Source organism: Choloepus didactylus, chromosome 14 (assembly GCF_015220235.1).
Source record: "Choloepus didactylus isolate mChoDid1 chromosome 14, mChoDid1.pri, whole genome shotgun sequence".
NCBI lineage: Eukaryota > Metazoa > Chordata > Mammalia > Pilosa > Megalonychidae > Choloepus > Choloepus didactylus.
Window position 1 is genome coordinate 2,072,384 of NC_051320.1, and position 25,193 is coordinate 2,097,576.

Genomic DNA, 25,193 nt, shown 5'->3' on the forward strand with positions numbered 1-25,193 from the left:
TAAATGAACCTATGGAAGAGGGGTATGGGAGGTTTTGGGTGTTCTTTTTACTTTTATTTTTATTCTTATCTTTATTTTTTGGAGTAATGAAAATGTTCAAGAATTGATTGTGGTGTTGAATGCACACTATATGATGAAACTGTGAACAATTTTTACCCTTTGGATGATCATATGGTATGTGAATATATTTCAATAAAATTACATTAAAAAAAGAATTCTAGATTCACAGCTACTTTTATCAGTACTTTAATGTTGTTGCTCCACATTCTTCACAATTGCTTTGCCTCTGACAAGAAATTTATGTCATGCTTATTTTTTCCTCCTATGCCTTTTTCTCTTTTCTTGTAAGTTTATTTTTTTATTTTTTCCCAATGACTGTAAGCAATTTGGCATGACTTTAGGTAGGTTTCTATGCATTTCATATTTCTGGAGTTTGTTAATTTTGCTTTTTACTGCATTTGGAAAACTTCCAGTTATTAATTCTTTAAATAATTTATAGTTTCTTCATTTAGGAACTTCATTTACATATATAGGCTTCTTGAAGTTGTCCCAAAACTCATTATCACTCTCTTCATGACTTTGATTTTTTTGCTGTCTGTGTTTCATTTTGGATAGTTTCTGATACTATATCTACAAGTTCATTAATCTGCAATGTACAATCTAACTCAGGGATTCTGTTGACTTTGATATTTCCCCCTTTTACAGTGTGGTCTGGAAAATAATGAAGTAGTAAGTTTGTTCAGTCCTAAGGCTCCCCACATTTCTTTCCATAAACCATGGAAACTTTCCTTCAGTTCCTGATGAGAGTGTCATGGCATGAATATCAATTTTTCAAATGTTTGGTCTTAGTTTTCCTATTCTTATTTCAGATGGAAGAGTAAATAGGGTTCCTAATGTTTCCAATTAGTTGGAAATTGATGGTGAGTTCTAGATTTGGCATTTTCATTATTTTCTATTCATTAATCTACTTTTAATAAACCCCTTATATCCTACATTAATATGAAGAAATATCATTGATACTTTTTTCAAAACATGTCAATAATTGGATCATTTCTCATAACATGACAGCTTCCATTATGGCCTTAGTCTCCACATACCCCTGAAAGCATGTATAATAAATACCACATAGATTTTTCCATTTTCCAATCCCTGCAAACTATTATTTATGCAACAGCCACAGAAATCCTATAACTGAAGATACATCACATCTACTCAGTACAAAATCCTCCAAAGTTTACATTTTTCAATCAGAATAAATAGGAATTTTACAATGGCCTATATAGTAAGGTAATGGTAATGGTGAGGCTTGCATTAAAATATATCATTATCACCTATATTTACCCATCATATCCTCAGCTCCACAAAACTTTGATTCTGTTTCTCCACAACATAATGGTCATACTATCATTTAAGAGCTCCTGCAGGGATATATTTCTCTCAATGCATATCCTAATGGCCCACTCATTCAATTCCTCATGTATTTGCTTACATGCTATCTTCTCAGAGAGCTCTCCTGGCTAACTTAATTAAAAATGCATCCCTCATTCTGACTACATGTAAAATTTCATTTTCATATAAATCATTATGTTCAATAATACTGTATAATTCATTTCTTATTTTGCCTATTTTCTGCATCTTTCTAAGGGAATATAAGACCCATAAAGACAGGAGTTGTGATTGTTTCAATTAATAATGTGCATTTGTTGCCTAGAATGGATCAATTCCCATAATCTTTATCAGGAACTATTTTGTAACTTTTTCTGTGGTAGGAACTTCAGATTAAATAGTGAATGGACTATACAAAGTCCCTTGTCCCATGAAGGCAATTGTTTAGTGGAAGAGACATGAAAAGAGATTGTATATGAGAAAATGGAAAATTGGAACTTAACCCATATTTAAAACTAAATATTCACTCATATCTGGAGTTTGAGCAGAAGTTAGTCATCTCTTAGTCTTGTTCTTGGTTTGAAAACAAGAAAATACTTTCCATATTTCTACACATCTTACTGATGGATTCCTGCCAATCCCTAGGCTAAAGAAATGTCACATGGAGTTTTAAATGGCTGTAATATAATTTATTGTCACCAAATACTACAGTGAATTTTAAATCAAAAATTAGCACATATTTTCCAGGTATTCTTTAGGGCATTTTTCACCTCTTTGTTCCTCAAACTGTAGACCATAGGATTCAGCATGGGTATCACCAAGGTATAAAACACAGAGGCCATTTTGTCAGTATCAAAGGATTGACTGGATTTGGGCTGTGCATACATAAACAATAGAGTTCCATAGAAGACAGCCACCACTGTCAGGTGAGAGCCACATGTGGAGAAGGCCTTGTGCCTGCCCTCTGCAGAGCTCATCCTGAGGATGGCCATGAGGATCAGCATATAGGATGTGAGGACTATCAGAAGAGATGACACCAAATTAAAAGCTGAAAAGATCAGTACTATCAATTTAATTTCATGTGTGTCTGAGCAGAGCAAAGATATCAAGTGCAGGGTATCACAATAGGAATGCCTGATGACATTATAGCCACAAAATGAAGACAAGAAGAGTTTTATGATTATCAGCAAAGACACAAAGACACCATAGAGATAAATTATCACCATCAGCAAGTGACATGCTCTTTGTGACATGATGACTGTGTAGAGCAGTGGGTTACATATAGCCACATAGCGGTCATAGGCCATTGCTGATAAAATGAAAATTTCACCAATGAGAAAAATACAAAAGAAAGTGAATTGGGTGGCACACCCATTAAGTGAGATTGTATGTTGGTCTGCAAGAAAATTAATTAACATTTTTGGTCCCACAGCTGTTGAATAACCCAGATCACTGGAGGCCAGATGTCTGAGGAAAAAGTACATGGGTGTTTGTAGCCTAGAGTCTACCATGGTGAGGATGATCAAGCCCAGGTTACCCACCACTGAGGCCATGTAAACAAGGAGGAAGAGCAAAAATAGTGGAGTTTGCAGCTCAGGGCGATCTGTGATTCCCACTAGAATGAATTCATTAAGAATTGTGCGATTGTTTGTGTACATCCAGGCCACTCAATAGAAAATCTACATTGGAAATAATTATAAGAAGAACCAATAACTTTAGGGAAATATGGTTGAAATATGCACACACACACACACACACACACACACACACATATAATTTGCATAACATCAGTCCATAACTTCCAAGTCCACCAAAGTCTTTCTTCTAATTTTGGTGGCCAAAAATAACTCTCCCTTTGTAAATTAACAAAATCATTAGGCAGAGTAAACAGTTATTAAAAAAATAGTTGGGTGGTGTCCATCATGAATGAGATAAATATTTTGTAATCTTCATTCAGAGATTTTACTCTCATTTGGGGGAAAATTGTTTAGAAGATCATATTCTTACTGTGTCAAATTTTATCCTTTATATTTTTAGTTGAAAATGAAAAACATACCATGGAAGAGATCTTACCATTAAATCCTTAACATTGAATTAATTTAACATTAATAATAATACAACAACCTGACATCCTGTGCCTCCTAATGATATGAAGTATGGATTACACACCATGACTATGAAATATTAGTGACAAAAACTCTTTTCATAAATATAATCACAATTGAGAACTTACTTGCAGTTTATAGGCAACAAAGTGGGTGGAGGAACTATGTAAATTTTACCAGAAATAATTTGAAGACATTTGAGGAGATACTATATCTTGTCTCATCCAAAAGTTGATATCATTAAAGATGAATTAACCATCAATATAATTAATACAATGGAAATCTAAAAAAGAAATCCTAAATGGTTTTCTTGATTGGATTCTGGTGGGAAAGAGACAGAGAGAAAGAAAGAGAGAGAAATGGAGGGAGCGAGGGAGGCAGGAAGGCAGGAAGGAAGAGGAGGGGAGAAAGAGAGAATAGAGAAATAAGAGAAGAAGAAAGAAAGAAAGAAAGAAAGAAGAAAGAAAGAAAGAAAGAAAGAACGAAAAGAAAGAAAGAAAGAAAGAAAGAAAGAAGAAGAAAGAAAGAAGAAAGAAAGAAGAAAGAAAAGAAAGAAGAAAGAAGAGAAAGAAAAGAAAAGAAAGAAAGAAAGAATGTGAATGATAATATATATACAATTTTTTTGTGGCAAATGGCTTCATTTTAATTGAGGCAGTAAATCAGGCATTTCTACTTTGGGCAGTATCTTTTGCATTTGTTCTTAGGTTTGAAAGTGATATGAAGTTCTACGAAGAGAATATTTTGATTTATGAGATCAATGCTGAAATATTAAGGGAGTGAAATTGAATGACGTTTGCTAACTACTTTCCAACGCTCCAGCATATTATATCTGTCTAATCTCTCTCCCTCTCTACACACAGTCACACACACATACACTGAATTTTCATAATTGTTGAATTGATGGTGCTGGTAAATGGATTACAGTTGAGTTTCCATTTTATTTTATTTCATGCTTAAAATATTCATAATAAATCCATTATACTTCCAGATAAAATAGGTTAAACAAGTAATGTCCTTAAAAGTGTTTGAGAGGCAACACAAAAAGGAAAACTGACAGATTATTTCATAAGTTTTTCTTCTTTTAAGGTAATTTCAAATGACAAACAGAATCTTTATGTTGTACCTTCCAATTAGACACAGAAAAGGCTGAACACTGAGTGATAAAGCAGATCTACAGAGGAGAGTGTGATAGCCATTTTTAAACTTTCTTAATGTGGGAAAACATACAGGGGGTTTAACAATTAAGTGTGAAGACTATATTATAATGAAAAGAAACTGCCCCCCCAGCTCTACATATCAGCACCCCTAATCCTTTGCCTAGCTTTTATGCTCATGAATCAAATGTGGATGGAAAAGTTCATATTAACTGCTTCTGCTTTTTCCTCCTGTTTGTAGCATTTCTAAATCATTTCTTCAATTATTTATCATTTCAGATGTTACATTTTGAATACCTACTATGACAGATAACAATTTAGCAAACATACACATCTTCTTTATCAGCCCTAAATATAATAAATAACTTAATTTTCTTTAAATTGTCATTTAATTATTACCACACACACCACACACACACAGTTTGATGATCTTTCCATAGCTGAGTAACACTTACTTATGGCAACCATCATCAATGTAGTCTGAGAAAGGTGAATTGAAAAACAATACTTAATTCTTTTTATTTATCCATAAAAACAAAGATTTAAAGTGTGACTATAATTATTTTACTTTATACTAAAGTAGATGTGTAACTATTAAAAAACATGATAATTTGCTTTTTACCTAAAATCCTCATGTGAATCTCCAGTATTAAAGGTCACAGAGCTATAAAAGAGCAATAATCAAACCTTAGATTCCCCTGGGGACTAGATGGACAACATGAAATGTATCAAATAACCCAGTGAAGGGAAGCAATGCTGACTAAGAGAAACAAAAGTATATGCCCCACTTGCAAACATTAAACTCCCAGTTTTGTTTTAATTTAATCTGCATGGCTCAGACAAGAGACATTGCTACACAGATGTTGTCAACAACATACCACTTAAACTATTCTGTAGAATCTATGTGTTCATAGATTCAAATACTATCTTCCTATCTTATTTTATATTCCATTAAATGGCGATACTACCCCTTGCCATAGAATTGATGACTGAATTACAAATGAGTTGACAATTTTGTGAGACATAGATATTATTAATTAAGAAATGCCTTTCCCAGTTAGATATTAATGAAAGTGGCAGAGCAGGGAACTCAGAAAACCCAACCTTCCACTAAAGAAGGGGTTAAACTGTCAATAACTGTCATAAAGAATCAAGGCTTTCGGACCCCAGGAAACTAATAAAACATGTCCAGTGTCCATGTAAATGCTTAACGAAGTAAGTAACTGTTACATTTTGGTTTGAGAATGCTGTGGCATTTCAACTTACCATTCCCCATTCTCCACCTCCAAGCCAGCCAAAATGATGCTGGCCCATCCTCCTGGGGCTTCCTGATGGTTCCAGGGGGAAATATTGATCGTATTCTCTAACTTTAGTAGTGTGTCCTGATCTGTCTGATAGCTACCTGAGGGATCAGCTCAAAGGCTTACATAGATGTAAAAAATGGATACCACTATGTGCTGTCTGCATGACACTCAATTTAATCCCAAAGTCAGTAAGAGGTAGAAAGAGAAAGGATGAATAAAGATAGTAACCAAAAGAAAAAAAACTTAAATGTATAACCAGGCTAGATTTGCACTGTCATGGCACTACAAAACCAGATCATAAGAGGAAATTAGGGAAGTCAAATCATTCCCCAGGGCCAACTCCAAATAACAATAAAATAAAAATAAATGACCTTATACCCAAAGCATAAACAGCAAAAGAAAAAATAGATAAACAGGAACTCCTCAAAATCAAAAGCTTCTGTACCTCAAAGGAATTTGTCTAAAAGGTAAAGGAACAGCTAGAATGAGGTGAATGACAGGTGGAACTGTAACCTATAATATCCTTTGAAATTTGCTCTTCAGCTATGCATTGAATCGTGCTTTGAAAGTCTTCACCTTTCTGTATATACCCTATATTGCATAATAAGGAAAGAACTGAAATTGTGGAACTGTAACCCATAACAATTTTGAAATTATCTATATAACTGCTTGTTGAGCTGTACATCAAAAGATAACACCTTTCTGTATGCATGTTATCTTTTACAATAATGGAAATGGCTGAAGTCGTGGAACTGTGACCCATGATATTCTTTGAAATTTGCTCTCAAACTACTTGTTAAAATGTACTTTGAAAGTTATCACTGTTATGTATGCATGTTAAAGTTCACAATAAAAATGCATTAAAAATAAATGTATTTCCATTACAAGAGAACATGAAAAATACACATTTCAATGCATTTATTTAAATATCAATGTACTTTTTCAGTGAAAGATAATGGGAAAAAGACCTGTAGCCACTTAATAAATAAGTAGTGGACAACAATACAATTTAAAGCCAAATATAATATTCCTGCTCCATAATTTTGCAAGGATAGTTTTTTGCTTAAACCTATGGTTGAACAGATTTCAAACTTAGTTCTCATCTCCTTTAGATGTGTGTTAGTCATTCAAATGATAATTCAGATGAGTTTTCAAGGCTCCTCAAAGCTTTGCAGGTAATGTCCAGGGGCAGTCCTCTTACTCATTAAGCATTACTGTGTGTTTGAGTCACACTGTACTGAAACTTACACTTTAATATTTTCATCTGGCTTCACCTCCAACTAAAAGTGGTGCCTTGCAATGACGTGATCATTTGAATTATAGTGGTAAATTTGGAAAATATGTTAAATATACAGGGCATATTCAATGCAGAGTAAATGCAAGGATCATAGAAAATATTGATAATACGCTTTCAACTAAAAATAAATGGAAGGCACTATTGGAAATTTTGAGGTTAATTCTGAAACAAACCTGATTAACTACAGATGACAATATCATATGTTGTATCTTGGTTTTGGGTCCAAATGAAAGAAAATAATCATGAAAATTTTAGGAATGTTGGTATGGGATTTTTCTCTCCTCAGTGAGTGATTCTTTGTACTGTCCAAAGAATATCAATTAACTTGGATGTAGAAGACTTGGATGTAGAAGTCTGCTCTAGCTTTCCTCAAAGACCATAATAAATGTTGTGGACATACAGCACTAGTCCAGAAAATCATGTTTCAAGGCAGATTGTTTACGCATATTTCTAAGTCACCTAGATTAGGCACTAGAGAAAACAGGTTAAATAGAAAATGGGGGTCATGAAGGGCCACTGGAAATTAGAGGGATAGTCCTTGTTTTAGTTTCCTAGGCTGCTCAAACAAATACCATGAAATGGGTCACAATAAACAGTGAGAATTTGTTTGCTGAAGTTTTGAGGCCAGAACAAAGGCTAAATCAAGGCATCATTGAGGGAAAGCCTTCTTCCCAAAGACTGGTGTTCCAGGGCTGGCGGCTGGCAATTCTTGGCTCTTCTGTCATATGGACTCTCCCATCACTTAGGGGTTCAGCTGCTTGCCTCCTGTGACTTTCTCTATCTCTGTCTGAATTTCACTCCACTTACCAAGGGTGCCAGGATAAGATTGCAATCCATCCTGATTGAGGTCGGCCGCAACTTCTTAACTGAAGTAACTTCATCAAAGCTCCTACTTACAAAGGTTTCACACCCAAGGAATATATTGGATTTAGGAACATGTTTTACTGGGGTACATACAGCTTTAAACTACCACAGTTCCATGAAGAGGAGGGGAGATTACTTACCTTTATTGAGAATTATGTCTTTGTTCCCCAAGTGCTCTTAACACAATCCAATAAGAAGAATTTATGGGTTTCTCTCCTCCTTTGAGACTGTCCCTTAGGAGCAGGCATACAATTTATTAATTTTGCCTAAAACATTTGAAGTGTTAAAAGCAAGCCAATGGGATATATACTAATTTCAAATGACACCTATGCATCACCAGAAGAGAAAAGATATTTTTGATAACTTTCCACAGTTTCTTTTGGTTAAGTTCCTTCTGCTGCCACCTAGGGATTTGGAATTAAAATATTGTACCTGTCGGACAGGTATTTTAATCTGTCTTGTAACCCTTAAAAGTCCACATTTATTAGAGTGGCTTATGCTTTGTTTTATGGCTTAGAACAAAATGGAGAAGTGATTAAACATTGCTTATTATATTGTTTTAAAAATTCAACAAGGGAAAATTAATAAATGACTGTGTAGCCATTTTTTCTTTAAATTTTGTATTTTTAACTTATTGAAATATAATATACATATAAACAAATGCACATATCAAATGTAAGAATTTTATAGATATCATTTATTAGATTGATAAGTTGTTTTATACTATTTTCCTAGAAATTTTATTATAAACTGATGTTGAATTTTATCATATGCCCATTTTAATTTTAAATTACGATTTTTATTGCATAGATTGATTTTCATAGATGAAATCAACCTTGAATTCTTACATATATGTAGTACTCCTTTAGCTGTATGATACATCTTTAAATATGTATAACTTTTACAAACTGTCCAAATATAGGAGTATAGCTCAATATGTTTCAGAATAGTATATCCCAGTGTAAGTTTTTAGGGGAGTTAGCATTTGTTTCATTTAATAGTATGCATGTTAGATTCATCCTTCTCCTTCTCCTTTTCCTTCTTCAATTGTGGTATAAAATTCATTGTAGGAAAGCCTTAGTTTTCCAGGGATACTGTAACAAAGTACCATAGACTAGTTTCCTTAAATAAAATAAATGTATTGTCTCAGAGTTCTGGGGGCTAGAAGTCTAAACAAGGTGTTGGTCAGGCCATGCTGGCAGTGGCTGGCAATCCATGAGGTTTCTTCACTGGTGATACAATTATATCTCTGCCTCCATCATACAGCCACCTCTGTTCCTCTCTTATTGTTTCCAGAAGTCCTCTGCTAATACACTTATCAGTGTCTAATGCATGGCAAGTTCACCAATACTGATAAGCAGAATATGTATACCTGACACAATTTATCTGAGGACTGACCCTCCCTCACCCTTTAATTGTGCTGGTTTTAAACTCAGTTTGGCCCTCATTAGAAATATATTCAGAGCTACTTCCAAGCCTTGAACCTAACTCTCCATATGGAAACCCCTGCAAATTTAATACACAATAGTATGGTCCAGGGCATTTTATTATTTTGCCTAACCCCAAGTAATTAATATATTATTTTGACTTTGCCATCAATTTACCATTGTAATCACTGTTGCAGAAACATCTGTCTCCATAATCCCTATCATATCGGGCCAGCTATGCTGCGCTTTGCAGTTGTGCCCAAACTATAGCTTCTCTGATCTTAGGACAATCCCAAGATTTCTGCAGAGCACATCAAAGCATTTCAGGTGATTGAGTCTCACTTGCTTATAGCACTAACTTGCTTTCTACTACACACTGTTAGCTTTTCTCTCTTCCTTGTCCCACATTATTCATTTCCACATTTATTCTTCCTGGAACCACCTACCAATTAAACATCATACACCCAAGTCTTTCTCAAAGGATCTGCTAAGGAGAGAATTTAAACTCTGACAATTCCTGTATTGTTTATGGTATTGGTAAAATGAGAGCACAGATATCCATGCCACAAATGAAACTGCGTAGAAGCAACTAATAGGAGACAATGATAATGCTAATATTACATTACTGAATTACTGGAAGCTCTCATTGGAAACTATGAGCATTTGAAACATAAACACTTCTTCAGCATCAGTAACCCTGACCTGACCATCACCATCTTTCCTAAGGCCAATTCTAAAGGAAGCTTTCAAATGGTGCTTTCACCTTTCCCTTTCAGACTTTTGATTGTTATAGATTTCCAGTATTAATAGAGAAATCATAAATATAGAAACAGAGTCTTTGCTTTCTTCAAAGAGCATAATAATGATGCTAAAAATACCAAGTTACTCCAGAAAACATCATTTAAAATGAGAAAATATGTATGGCATGCTGTGCTGAGTCTGGCATTGGTATTATTGTCATTTCCATAATTTAAATTGAAACCAGGAGTCAAGAATTGTCACTGGAGCTGATCTGGTAGTCATGACTAGAGTCCTCTACTCACCTTAAATGAAAAAATGTGCTACTTCTCCCTCCTGTGTTTGCTAACCTCACTGAAATCAGAGAAATTTATGAGTATTTATCACCTCGGAGACAGATACCTGGGAGCTTTAATGTAATTTGCTATTATTCCCAAAGCATCTGAAAACAGGAAATGATGCTGCTTGCTCTTTGTTAATCACCCAGGTTAACTTTGATTTCCCTGTTGAGAAACATTAATTTACAAACAATTTCCTTGCTTTCCTGTGTTATTTTGTACAACCCTCTCTCAAGCTCCTTGATAAAAGTGTATTATTTGCTGGATACACAACTTTAATTTACCAAAAATTGTATCAATATTCAGCATTTTACACATGGCTTCTTCCAAGTTTTATCTCTGAGGATGAAGTTAGATGTGTTTAACATGAGCTAAAATATTTTTTAAAGATTCAGAAAGAATACAAATTATGAATAGGTTACTCATTTTATACCTTTCTTTTAATCTCACAAATAAATTGAGTTCATCCTACCTTCATTCCTTATCCCATAATCATTATTAGTCTTCATTCCCAATTCCACTTCACTTTTCCTTCTTATATAGGCAGCTTTTCTAGGAAGGTTGATTTATGTCCTTAAAAAGGCATATGCCTTTGTGCCCAGCACTGGCCACAGCCATCTGCTCTGATCCTCCTCATCACTGGGGAAATGCCAGGGCTGCTGCCAGGAGGAATTGTAGGAGGAATCATAGGCGGTCTCCTGAAGAGCTGCTATGTCTTCTTTCTCAGAACAGAACAACATGAAATCAAAACCCCAAATCTCCCAGCTTCGTGGAAACATTTGTGGGCCTCGCACATGACCAACACCCTGACTCTCATCCTTCTGATTGGTTTGCCAGCCTGGGGCAAAACACACCTGCCAAAGAAACTCACACACTAACTCAGATGTATCATGGTACCCAACAAGGTGTTCAATCTTCGAGTGTATCAGTATGAAGCAGTCAAGTCTTGTAAGTCCTATGACTTCCTCCAACCTGACAATGAGGAGGCCTTAAAGGAGAATTCCTTTAAGGTATTGTTTGTGGAGTCTGTCTGTGATGATCCTGATGTCATTGCTGCCAACATCTTGGACATAGAGATGTCGAGCCCTGACTACCCTTAAAGGAACAGGGAGAATGTGATGGAAGGCTTCCTGGAGATAATCAAGTGCTGCAAAGTCACCTCTCAGCACCTCAACCCAGACAATTACAAGAATCTTTATTTTATCAAGGTGATAAATGTGGGCCATCAATCTGTGGTGAACAGAGTCCAAGACTGTATCCAGAGTAAGATAGTCTGCTACCTCAGGATATCCACATCTAGCCTGACACCATTTACCTTTGTTGGCACAGAGAGAGTGAGTTCAAAATCTTAGGGAAGATTAGAGGTGACTCTGGACTCTCATTGCAGGGAAAACAGTTTGCTCAAGCTCTAAGGAAGTTTCTGGAGGAAGAAGAGATAGTGAACTTCAAACCTCAAAGGACAAGCCAATTGGAGAGGATTATCTAGACCATTGAATCCCTGGGGTGACTTATGAGCCTTGGAAGATTCTGAATGCGATTGATGCTGGTGTGTGCAAGGAGATGATACACTAGAAAAACATAACACGTGAAATGATAAATAAATATTGAAGAAATGATTTAGAAACAATGATGTAACCATGAGAAAAAGTAAAAGGAGAAATTATTAATATTATCTCTTATTTCCACTGACATTTGCTCCATGAACATGCAATCTGGGCAAAGGGAATGGGGATGCTGAGAGTTAGAGCTGGAGGCAGTTTCTTTTTACTATAATATATTCTTTATACTTAATTGTTAAATCCACTGTATGTTTTCCCTTATTAAGAAAGATTTCAAATAGGCTATCATAATTTCCTCTGTAGATCTTCTTTATCCCACAGGGTTCAGCATTTTCCATGAATAATTGGGACATAGAGAAGAAAGATTCTTTTTTAAGTTACCTTAAAAAAGAAAAGAATACAAAGTAATCTTTATTACTTACAGTTTAATTACAGTTTCTTATTTCTGTTGCTGCTCAACCATTTATAAGGACATTAATTGTTCCAAACTGTTTCATCTGGGTGTATAATGGATTTCATATGGCTATATTATGATATAGAGCTTTCTGCATTTTTTCTATAGGTTTTTGTCAATTTTTTATGAATAGTTTTAAGCATTAAATCAAATGGAAGAACAACACAATTGTGATCCATTTACCACCACCAATTCAATAATTAAAATCCACTGTGTGTGTGTCTGACACAGAGAGATTAAAATGCTGGAACACTTGAAAGTAATTAGCAAACATTATTAAACATCACTCCCTTAATATTTCAGGATTGAGCTCATAAATCAAAACATTCTCTTAGTAAAGCATTATATAATTTTCATACCAAAGGAGAAACAAACACAAAAGTTACTGCCAAAATTATAAATGCCTAATTTATTGTCTCAATTAAAATGAACCCATTTACCACAGAAAATGTATTTTGCAAATATTATCATCCACCTTTTTTCTCTTCTCTTTTTTTGTCTCTTTCTTTCTTTCCTTCCTCCCTCCCTCTCCCTCTCTTCCTTCCTTTCTTTCTTTCTTTTCTATGTCCTTCTTTCCAGAATCCAATAAAAAATACATTTAGATTTTCTTTAGAAAATTTCCAAATAATAATTACATTAATGGAAAAATATTTTTCAATTGTATCACTTTTGGAAAATTTTAATGCTAGGATCTCTTCCAAGATATGGTTATTTTGTGACTAACAATATGTGGGAAATATCACTGGTGCAATGATATATTCTAAACAACTCTCCTCATGTGACACTAAAATCATTGAGTATAGCTAATGATATCTTTATCCTACTGATGATGCACACCACTAGAATGTTTTTGGGGATAATTGAACTATGTACTGATGTTTTCAATTTACAAAATAATAGCACTCTGAAATTTTTGCTATGGATTTGTCTTAAGGAAATCATATATGTTTTTCAATCATATATCCCAAAAGTTATCAATTCCTCTCATACTTGTTTCCAATATAGGTTCCCTGTTGAGTGGTCTGGATGGACAAAAATAATCTCACATTTCCGAATGAATTTATCCGAATGAGAGTCATAGATCATCCTCAGCTGCAGACCCCACTATTTAGGCTGTTCCTCATTGGTTACATGGCCTGAGTGGTGGGTAAACTGGACTTGATCATCCTCAGCATGTTAAACTGTAGGTTACAAACACCCATGTACGTTTTCCTCAGATATCTGGCCCCCACTGGTCTTTGTTACTCAACAGCTGTGGGACAAAATGCTATTTAATTTTCTAGAAGATAAAAATATGATCTCACTTAATTGGTGTGCTACCCAGTTCACTTTCTTCTGTATTTTCATCACTGGTGAAATTTTCATTTTAATAGCAATGGCCTGTGATCACTATGTGGCCATTTGTATCCCACTGCTCTATACAGACGTCATGTCACAAAGAGCATGTCATCTGCTGGTGGTGATAATTCATCTTTTACAGTGGTTTTGAGTCTTTGCTGATCATCCAAAATATATTCTTTTCTTCATTTTGTGGCTATAATGTTGTCAGGCATTTCTACTGTGATACTCTGCCCTTTGTATCTTTGCTCTCCTCAAACACACATGAAATTAAATTGATAATACTGATCACTTCAGCTTTTAGTCTGGTTCTTCTCTCTGATAGTCCTTGCATCCTACATGCTGATCCTCATGGCCATCCTCAAGATGAGCTCTGCAGGGGGCAGGCATAAGGCCTTCTCCATGTGTGACTCTCACCTGACAGTGGTGGCTGTCTTCTATGGAACTCCATTCTTCATGCATGCGCAGCCCAAATCCAGTCATTCCTTTGATACTGATAAAATGGCCTCTGTATTTTATACTTTGGGGATACCCATGCTGAATCTCATGATCTACAGTTTGAGGAACAAAGAGGTGAAAACAGTCCTAAAGAAAACCTGGAAAATATGTGCAAATTTTCTATTTAAATTTGATTGTAGGATTCATAAACAATAAATTATTTTACAGTCATTTTATACTGTATCTGGCATTTCTTTAGCCTTGTACTCCTTGCCTCCATAGGGATGGGCAAGATTACATCATTAAGAGGTATAGAAATAAAGAAATTATTTCCTTGCTTTCAAACCAAAATCCACCACTCAGAGATGACTTACTTATTCTCATACTTCACATACAAATTTATATGTAGTTTGAAGTCCAGATTAGGTTCCATTCTTAGTTTTCCCACATACAATCTGTTTTCATGTATCTTTCACTAAGCAACAGACTTAATGGAACTAGGGACTCTGTATAGCCCATTCACTATTTAATCTGAAGTTCCTACACATAAAAAGTTGCAAAATAGTCTGTGATAAAGATTATGAAAATTGACCCATTTCTGGCAATACGTATGCATTGCTAATGAAACAATCAAAATTTCTATCTTTATGGGTCTTGTATTCCCTTAGAAAGACATGTAGAATATAGGCAAAATGAGAAATGGATTATATGGTATGATTGAACCTAATGATTTTTATGAAAATGAAATAGAACAAGTAGTCAGAATGGGGGATAGTTGTGTTTTTTTTCCCCCAGAAAGACTTCAGTTAAATTTTTATTTAAGGTAGCTAGGAGAACTCTCTGAAAATAACACTTAAGGAAACAAATGAGTGGGCCATATGGATATTCACTGAGAGAAATATGGCAGTTCAGAGGTTCTTAAGTGATAGTATCACTGTTTTGTTGGGGAGAAACGGAACTGAAGGTGTTTTGAGCTGAGGACATGATGGGTAAATATAGGTGATGATAGATTTTAATGCAGGACCTCATCATGGAGGACTATACAGGCCTTTGTAAAATTTGCTATTTATTCTGATTGAAAAATGTAAATGTTGGAGGATTTTGTGCTGAGGAGAGATATGATGTATCATCAGTTACAGGACTGCCAAGGCTGTTGTGTAAATGGTAAGTTGCAGGGGACTAAGATTTGAAAATGGAAAATTCTGAAGGGTTTTTATTATACTTTCATGGGTATAAGGATACTAAGGCAATAACAGAAGCAGTCAGATTACAATACTTGCTTTAAAGAAAATATCAATAATATTTCTTTGTATTAATATGGAATGTAAGAGTTTATTAAAAATAGATTAATCATTAGAAAATAATGGAACTACTAAATCCAGAACTCATCTCAAGATATGTTGAATCCTCATTCCCACTTCCAATTAATCTGAAACATTAGTTAACCCTATTTAACCACCCACCTGAAACAAAAGCAAGAAAACTAAGTCTAAATATTTGAAAAATTGATATTCATGCCATGACATCAGGAACTGAAGGAATGTTTCCATGGTTTATGGAAGAAAAAGAGATGAGCCATATGACTGACAAACTTGCTGACTTAAGATGTTTTCCAGACAACAACTGCAAAAGCAGGAACATATTTGAAGCCAAGCAGAATCCCTGAGTTTGAATAGCCTTTTCAGAAATTTATGAATTTGTAGATATAGCAATAGAAAGTATCCAAAATGAAAGACAGAGAGAAAAAAAGAATCAAAATCATGAAAAGAACAATAATGAGCTTTGGGGCAATTTCAAGCAGCCACATGTATATGTAAATGAAGTTCTTAAATGAAGAGGCTTTAAATTATTCAAAGCAATAATAGCTGGAAGTTTTCCAAATGCCATAAAAATACCTAAGATTAACAAACTCCAGAAACATGAATCATATAGAAAATCTACTTAATGGTATATCTTAATCAAATTGTCCAAGGTCATTGGGAAGAAAATAAACACAAAAAATAAAACTTAGACAGCAAAAGAGTTAAAGGCACTTTTTATGCCTAAGGAACAAAGAAAAGTATGTCAAGAGATTTCTTGTCAGAAGCAAAACAATTGTGAAGAATGTAGAGCAACAGCATTGAAGTACTGGAAAATAAACAAACAAACTGACTCTAGAATTCTCTACCCAGGGAAGATATATTTCAAAAAGGAATGCAAAACTAATGACATTTTAGCCACAAAAAAATGACATAAGATTCCATCATTTGCAGACCTGCAATATAAGCTATGTTGAAGATTGCCTTTCAGGTATACGTAAATTGACACTAGATAGAAAAATTGATTGAGACAAAAGAATGAAGAACAGGTGAAATGATAACTAAACTATTGATATTTTAATTAATTATATCTCTTTTAAAGATAATTAAGTGATTCCATAATAATAAAAATGTAACAAAAATTTAATATGAAAAGGAATAATTACCATTTCATAAGGACTGTGGCAAAATATCTATACCACCTATACCATGAACCCTAAGGCAAACACTAAAATAACAATATAAAAGTATGGTTTTTAAAGCAACAATAAAAAGAAATCATGGAATCACAAAACAAATAACCAGTTAATCAAAAAGAAATTAGAAAAGAGGAAAAGGGATAAAAAATCCCATGGGGGAAATGGAAAGCAAACATCAAATGATGGACTTAAACCTAATTTTATCAATAACCACATTAAATATAAATAGTTCACATAGTCAGAAAAAGGCAAAGATTGTCAAATCATATTTAAAAAAGTAAGACCCAAGTGTATTTTGCACAAGACACAGTTTAAGTAAATGGACACAAACAGGTTTTTAAAAGAGTAGAGAATATATAACATGCTAATGCTAGTCAATAGAAAGCTGGAATGGATATATTAATGTCTGACTAATTTGATTTCAGGGAAAGACTATTATTATGGATAAAAAAATACATTTTATAATGATAAAATGGTATATTAATGAAGCAGACATAATACTAAATATCCATGTTTCTAATAACAGAGCTTCCTAATACATGAATAAAAAACCTGATAGAAAGTAAGGATAAATAGGCATCCAAAATTACAAATAGAAATTCCATAACCCTCTCTTTTTGTAATGCATTTTTATCGTGAACTTTAACATATATACATAACAGTGATGACTTTCAAAGTATGATTTAATAAATACCATAAACCCTCTCTTGATAGAGAGAAAACAGTCAATAACTCAGAAAAATTTTAGTAGAATTGCTCAGTGTTATAAACCAACTTGACCTAATTGACATTTACAGAACATTCTACTCAATAGCAGCAGAAAACATATTCTGTTTGTAAGTGCACACAGAGCATTTACTAAGGTGTCCAAAATTCTGGTCTATAAAGCAAATTTTAGTAATTCTGGTACATAAAACAAGTCTCAGTAAATTTAATGGGTTTTAAGTTACACAAATGTTATTCTTTGTCTACAGTGGAATTTAATTAGAAATCAGTTACCAAAGATTTCTAGAAAACATCCAAACATTTGTGAACCAAATAACACACTTAAAATAACCAGTGTGTCAAAAAAAAAAAAAAAAATCAATTGGGAAATTAGAAATTATCTTTTTCTGAGTGAATATTAAACATAGCATATAAAAGTTGCAGTATGTCACTAAAGCAGTAGAAAAAGGTTAATGTATGGCATAAATCCATGTATTGTAACAAGAAAAGTCTGAAATCAATTTCTTTGCTTACACCTAAAATACACTAAATAAAGATCAAATTCAAATGAATCTTAAATTAAAAATGAGAAAGAAAGCAAGAATGATCAGAGATAATAAAAATGACATAAAAAAACAATGCAAGCAAAAGTTTTTTGAGAAATCAGTAAAATTGATAAATTCTTAGCTAAACTGAACCGATAAAAAGAATCACCAATATCATGAAAGAGAAGAATAACCATACTGTACATTTTACAAATATGAAAAAAATATCAAGATTATAAATAACTTTATGCCAATAAACATAGCACCTGAGATGAAATCAGTATACCCTTGAAAGAAACATACTATCAAAACTCACACAAGAAGACACATAAAACTGTGCTAGCTCTATATCTAATAAAAGAAGTAGAAATTTGTATTTAAAATCTTTGAGACATACTGTCAAAGCACAGGTTATTACAATATAAAATTTAGAGACTTATAAAGAAAATAATGTCAATTTTACAAAGCTTTCACAAAACAGAATGAGAGAATAAATCCCAATTTAGTTTATTGAAATTCCTTTATATTGATACTTAAAGTATTTGAAGACATTTTAGAAGAAAATAAAGCAATAGAGAATAACCTCAGAAAAACAGATACAAAAAAATAAATAATATTTTAGAAAATTCATTCTACTATGTGAAACTGATAATACTTCAAGAACAAGATGGGTTTGTTTCTGGAATACAAATATAATTTACCATTCAAACATCAATTTACGTAATTCTTTATATTAACAAGCTTAAAAAAGATGATAAATTTGCTCTAGGGCTGTCCTAAATTTCTCACTTTCTTTTTCTTTTTTTCCTGACTTCAAAAATAATAATTATTTGTTGAGTCATTGTCTAGCCTTGATTGTCTTCCATACTTTGGGGAAAGTTAATTCTGATAAATTCTGTTCATTTTTTCATGGTTTCTCAGGGACTTGTGTACCAGGTGTGTCTTACTCCAAAATCTTGCTTGTGTCACCTCCTACCTCACAGTTTCTGCATGTTGTCCATTTTTTCCCTTAGAGCTGTTAGCACATAAATCTCAGGTCTTTTAAATTATTCCTCTGATAATTCCAATATGTGCCAATTTTGAGTCTGGTACTGATGTTTCCCTCATCTTTGGAGAGTTTTGTTTTGTTTTTCCTTTAGCACACTTTGTGTTTTATTGTTGAAAGCCAGACATGATGTATCTGTAATGCAAACTAAGGTAAATAGACTTTCAGTGTGAAGTCTTACGTTGATCTGGCTAGGAGTTATGATGTGCTTATTGTTTCCTGAAGCTGTGAGCTTCAGTGATTAAAATTTTTTGGTGTCCTTGTTTTGGCTTCTCTGTTGTCTTTGGGTTTCATTAGGGATTCCTTTATAAATTGGGTCTAAGCCTTTCAAGTCTTAACAGTTTTCTCCCCTTCTTATATACAAGAACCCTATTAATGTATTGGTAAGGTGTGGGGGAGGTAACTGTTCTATAATCCTATGGTAAGTTCTCAGTCTTACTGAGTCTGTGTCCTTGGACTGTGACCTTCACAAATGTTTATCACCTTTTTTTCACCCCCTAGGTGATAAAGGAGGTCCACAGGGGCCTGGAGTTGGATATCTCTTCCCCCAGGTAAGTTATGCTCTTGTAAATCCAGGAGAGTTAGATTCTGGTAAAATAGTATCATGTAAATGCAACTATTGCTTAAGAAAAGAATGCCTTGGGAATTTTTTGAATGACTACTTTTTCCTTCCTACTGGCAGAGGAACAAAGGGATTTTTCTGTGGGAGCCTGTTGGGGGTCCTGGAAGTAAAACTCAAGAAAATGTGGGGTCCTCCTAAGGCTGGTTCTGTAGGTATTTTTTATCTCCCAAGTTAGTCCACACTCAACTTTCAGCAGTTAGTCACATCAAGTACTTAAATTGTAATTCAAGGGTTAATACATTCCCCTTTGATTACTCCTGTCTTGTGCTAGTCCAAGAGCAGTTTCTTTTCCTAATGAACAAAACTTGGAATCAAAGTAAATACAGCAGAATACATAAGGCAGACCAGGGATGCCTTGAAATGAGAATCTTTCAGTTATGTGCCTTGCTCAATAGGAGTAACTTTGAGGTACAGTAACAAATGCAGTGGTTCCTCAAACAGAAAGGGTAAAAGTAGAGATAGAGTTGAGCCCAATATTCTAGGGCACTCAAATATGGACTACCTTTTCAGATTGTGGAGTATCTACATCCTGTAGTCAGTTGTAGTTTCTTCATAAACTATAATTTTATTGTATTTCCTGATCCTCACGTATACTCTATTAAAATATCAAAATAAATTAACATATTATCATGTAGTTTCAGTATAGTTTTTGGAGTTTCAGAATAGATTTAATCAATATGTGTAATTGGCAAGTGGAATGGAAAGAATTTAATAATGGAATAACATTATATGGTGTTGGGCCATAGAGTGCAAAAGTTGTGACTAAAGGCCTATATGCATTGAATGGGGAAGGACACATGGAGCAAATGAGTTAATCACAGAGAAGTCCTTCCAGGGATTTCAAAAGGGGAATTAACTTCATAATAAGTGCAGAGGGATTAATATGAAAAATGTGAAAATATGTGAAGCCATCAAACCCTGAAAACATCAACTTTAATTATAACAAGTGAAAATCAGGTCACAAAATGACTAAAAATAGCCATATATGTACATCAATGAATGTTTAATATGGATATGTTCAAAAATAGTCATAGGAATATAAATGACATAGTTAATTACATTTATAACATGTTTATAAGAGGTTTAACTACTTGTTTATTGGGAAAGAGTCTAAGGTACATTAGCTAAAAACAAACCATTTTCTTATCTAGTTTCTGACCGTAAAAATATGGACTGAGACATAGCATTCTTTTCATTTGACTCAATGCCAAAAATATACTTTATTGATAAACAATTTTTCTCAAATATTTTTTTCATTGCCTCTTTTATGTCTTTGTTCCTTAAACTATAGATGACAGGATTCAGCATGGTGATGACAACAATGTAAAATACAGACACAATCATATCATGGTCCAAAGCATAGCTGGAACTTGGCCTCACATACATGAAGAAGATTGTCCCATGATAAAGTGACACCCCAGTTAGGTGAGATCTGCATGTGGAAAAGACTTTTTGCCTCCCTTCAGTAGAATGCATCCTCAGAATGGCCAACAGAAGAAACCCATAAGAGATCAAGACTATTAATTTAGTAATTATCTCAATAGAGCCAACAAAGTAGAATAGTAGAAGCTGGTTGATGTAAGCATCAGAACAAGAAATTGCAAGAAGTGGAGGGATGTCACAAAACACATGTTTAATTTAATTGGATGCACAGAACGATAGGCTAAATGTGGCCACTGTATGCAATGTACCATGCAAAATGCCAGCAACATAGGAAGCAATGATGAGTGGAACATAGACTCAGGATGACATGTTAACTGAATACAGCAGTGGGTTATAGATTGCTACATAGCGATCATAAGCCATTGCAGCCAAGAGAAAACATTCCGTAGTCCCAAAAGTAACAACCAGAAACATCTGCATTGTGCATCCAAGAAATGAAATGGTTCTATTCTCTGCTAGTAAATTTGCCAACATTTTGGGAGTGACAGCTGAAGAATAGAGGGCATCCATGAATAACAACACACACAGAAAATAGTACATGGGGTTGTGGAACTGGGAATCCCCAATGCAACCAGTCCCAAATTTCCTATCAGAGTAAAAAGATAGATTGCTGGAAAGAGGAAAAACAGGAAGCTATTTAGCTCAATATTTTCTGTGAAGCCCCTCGATATAAACACGGTGACCTTTGTCAAATTTTTCAACTGAATACTGCATGATTCCAAATTGGATAATAATGCTGACATCATGGTTTATATTTATAGGTATGCAAGTTGCTATCTGGTGAAATAGGGATCAACTAATTATTTCTCCACATCTGCTTCTTAGAAGGGCAAATAATTACTTAGACGGTGTCAGGACAGAGATTGAATAAGGAATGGAGCCCATGTGGATGCACTTCCCTGTAAAAACGAAAGGAAGACATGGATTCATTCATTTTTTTTGCCTAAGTTTGCCATGTTAATTTTTTTTAAGAAAAACTGAATGTAAGTGGATTACTTTCTGTTAAAATTTCTACTACTTTTTCTTATATCACATCATCTTCAAATTCACAAAGAACGATGAAATTCAGGATTTTGGCATCCAAAAATGTTATAGTGGATAGCTAGTTTGAAAATTGCTACAATGTTCATAAAAATCCTTTCCCTCATGATCATGAATATAACAGGGGACTAACCACATTTACCTCACAAGAGTATGATAAATTTAAAAGAGAAAAATAGGGTGAAAACTGTGTAATTTAAAAATATTACCAGATGACTAAAACTGGGATAAATTAGAATTATATTTCAACTTGTCTTACAGGAGAAACTTTTCATATCAAACTATACCACATGCTCTTTCCTGGCACTGATCCTGTTCTATTAGTTTCCCTGGAATTGTGAATAAGACAGCTGCAGTTACTCTGGAATTATATGTACCTTGTATGCAATCAAAAACACTGAAATATCTTTTTGTCAGTTTCTTTCTAAAAATAACATGAAGTTGTACAATTTTGGCCTCTTCAAATTATTGAACCATTGCAATTGATTTTCAAATGTTAACAAAAACTGCATAAGATGTTTCTCTATGCATTTGCTCATTATTTCTGCAGTCCTTGAATGGATTTTTCAGACATAATTGTATCAAAAAGAATTCAAGGTCATAGTTTAATATATTATCATTTCTAATAAATATAAAATAATGTAACCCAATAATCAGTAATAAATTGATTCTATAAAGCCATAGTTATTGGTTTGCTACAATTTGTTTTAATTCTTGTATTTTTCCCTATGCCATCAGAATGTTTCTAGTGGAGAATGAAGAAATAAATGTGCATGAACAAAAAATGTTTAGAAGCAAAAGCAGAAACAAACAAACCAACAAAAATATGAAAGAGGTACTTGCATCTGGACTGAGTGCCTCAGTGTTTGAACTACAGTACTGTATCCAACATATTTTGGCATGAGATTTCAGCACTGTGACATTCGTTTTTCCTTCAGTATGATATAGACTGGAGTTTTTGACTCTTTCTTAAGTAATTGGCAACTCTGTTTTCTAGGGTTTATAGGAATGAAATACCTACCATGTAATAGACTGGGTTACATTCAGCAACTTACAAATGATTTATATTCATGACATGAAACACACTAGAGTTTTTCATACTGAAATTCCCTACATTAGAAAGGGAATGAGGAAAACAGCTTAAAATGACTGTTGGAAGGAGAGGAAAGCCATATGTCATTTATCAAGGAAGTTTATCACAGATCCATGTGGAAGATGAGTAAAATGTGTAAATAGCAAAGTATAAATGGGGTTAGAGAACAAAAATTACTTATCTGATCTTTAGAGAATTCAAGAGTAAAATACATATAATGAACATAATTTCTGATTTCTGTGTAAATCCAGACACATTACATACTGCTCTTAGAGAATACACACACATGAACACACACATAAGTATCATGGTTTTTAATGTAATTTGAATATCTATATTAATATAATAACATAAACAAAACAATAATAATATAAATATGTATTAACACATTGTGTATCATAAAAGCATATTTCTATTAACAATAATCCTCATTCTTTCTCTCTGTTTCTCCACCTTAATCTCCCCATCTCTTTCTCTCTCACATAACAATATTGTGAAAGGACCTAAAAATATTAAAGTACATTTTGAAAAATGTACCAGTAGTTAGTCTACAAAGCAAATTCATTACAGAGTATATTTGGCTGACATATACAGGAGAAATTTCAGCTACATTACAGTTCTAACCTTCACTTCCCTGCCACGTGTGACACAAGACAACAATTATAAAAGAGGAAGAACATTATATTTGGCCTCTAAGATCCTTTATTAAAATCTCTAATTTAACACCTAGTGATAGTGTGAGCTTAGAAAAGTAACTTGATCATTCCAAATAAAAGAATAATAAAACTGACAAAAATTTTCAGGCCTAACTGGTTCAAGTACATGAACACAGTATCATGACAGCACTTATGTATGAGCTGCATTAAATTATTTGTATTAAATTTTTGATTATATGTTTAGGATGCATATAATTGAAATATGATATCAAAATTTGTTTATGTGAAACAAACACAGTAAAGAATTATAAAATCAACTTTTGTAATCAAAGCTTTGAGCAATGCATGGGCTCTTTACCATGACCTGTTTCTCCTTCTTTTGTTAATTACATATACGCTTGTTACATGACACTACCTACATATTAAAATACTTTGTATTGAGAATAAATTCCCAATGAATCTCATTATTCTATGCATAAGGTGCCATAAAAATTCATCCATTTCTCTGCATTCTGCCTTTACCATGTCAGTAAATAATAGTGTGTTTTCCTGATAATCTTGCTGATATAAATCCCTGGCAGCTATTGATGTGTCTGATTCTTTCTGTAGGTTAAGAAGAAGGTTTAATAATGAAGGTATATTTTATAACTGATGATGACCCTTTAAAGAATTTGTCTACTTCAGTATGAGAAACTTGATACATAATAGAGAAAATGTTGAGGTTTAGCTACTTCATCAAGCTGATCTTCAAACAGGCATTTCTGTTAAGTAATATTTGAGGAAATTAGGCTGGTTATGTTCATGTGTAGTTTTTTTAAAATTTAACAGGAGATAAAGACTAGAAAGAAAAAATACATAGATCTTGGACTAAAAAACAAATAAACATGATCATTCTGGAAGACTTAAAACCATTTCCTAAACACTAATATAGTCTGAAAACATAAAATAACAGACACCCATGAGAACAGTTTTACAAACATCAAATTTGAGCACAAGGAAAGCTGTGATAGCAGCTACCACATATTATTAATTGTCTGGTGTACATTGTCTTGTGTAATCTACATAGCAACCTGTAATTTTAAAAATATTCAAGTATTTGTATAGATGAGCAAGCTCCTGCCCAATTAGGAGTAGAAAATGACAA

The 25,193-nt window shown here is 33.7% G+C and overlaps 1 protein-coding gene and 3 pseudogenes across 1 annotated transcript; 2 read left to right on the plus strand and 2 right to left on the minus strand.

Moving 5' to 3' along the window:
- Positions 1-2,108: 2,108 nt before the first annotated feature.
- Positions 2,109-3,044, minus strand: LOC119509212 (olfactory receptor 8K3-like). The gene has a single exon (XM_037803104.1). The coding sequence runs from the start codon at positions 3,042-3,044 to the stop codon at positions 2,109-2,111; it is 936 nt and encodes a 311-aa protein (XP_037659032.1).
- Positions 3,045-11,356: 8,312 nt separating this feature from the next.
- Positions 11,357-12,185, plus strand: LOC119509562 (annotated as a pseudogene).
- Positions 12,186-13,652: 1,467 nt separating this feature from the next.
- Positions 13,653-14,618, plus strand: LOC119509563 (annotated as a pseudogene).
- A 6,341-nt stretch (positions 14,619-20,959) lies between these two features.
- Positions 20,960-22,002, minus strand: LOC119509565 (annotated as a pseudogene).
- Between the last annotated feature and the right edge of the window lie 3,191 nt (positions 22,003-25,193).

Excerpts from the sequence above, each read along its gene's own strand:
- LOC119509212 (XM_037803104.1), bottom strand. The coding sequence starts at position 3,044 with ATGTACACAAACAATCGCACAATTCTTAATGAATTCATTCTAGTGGGA.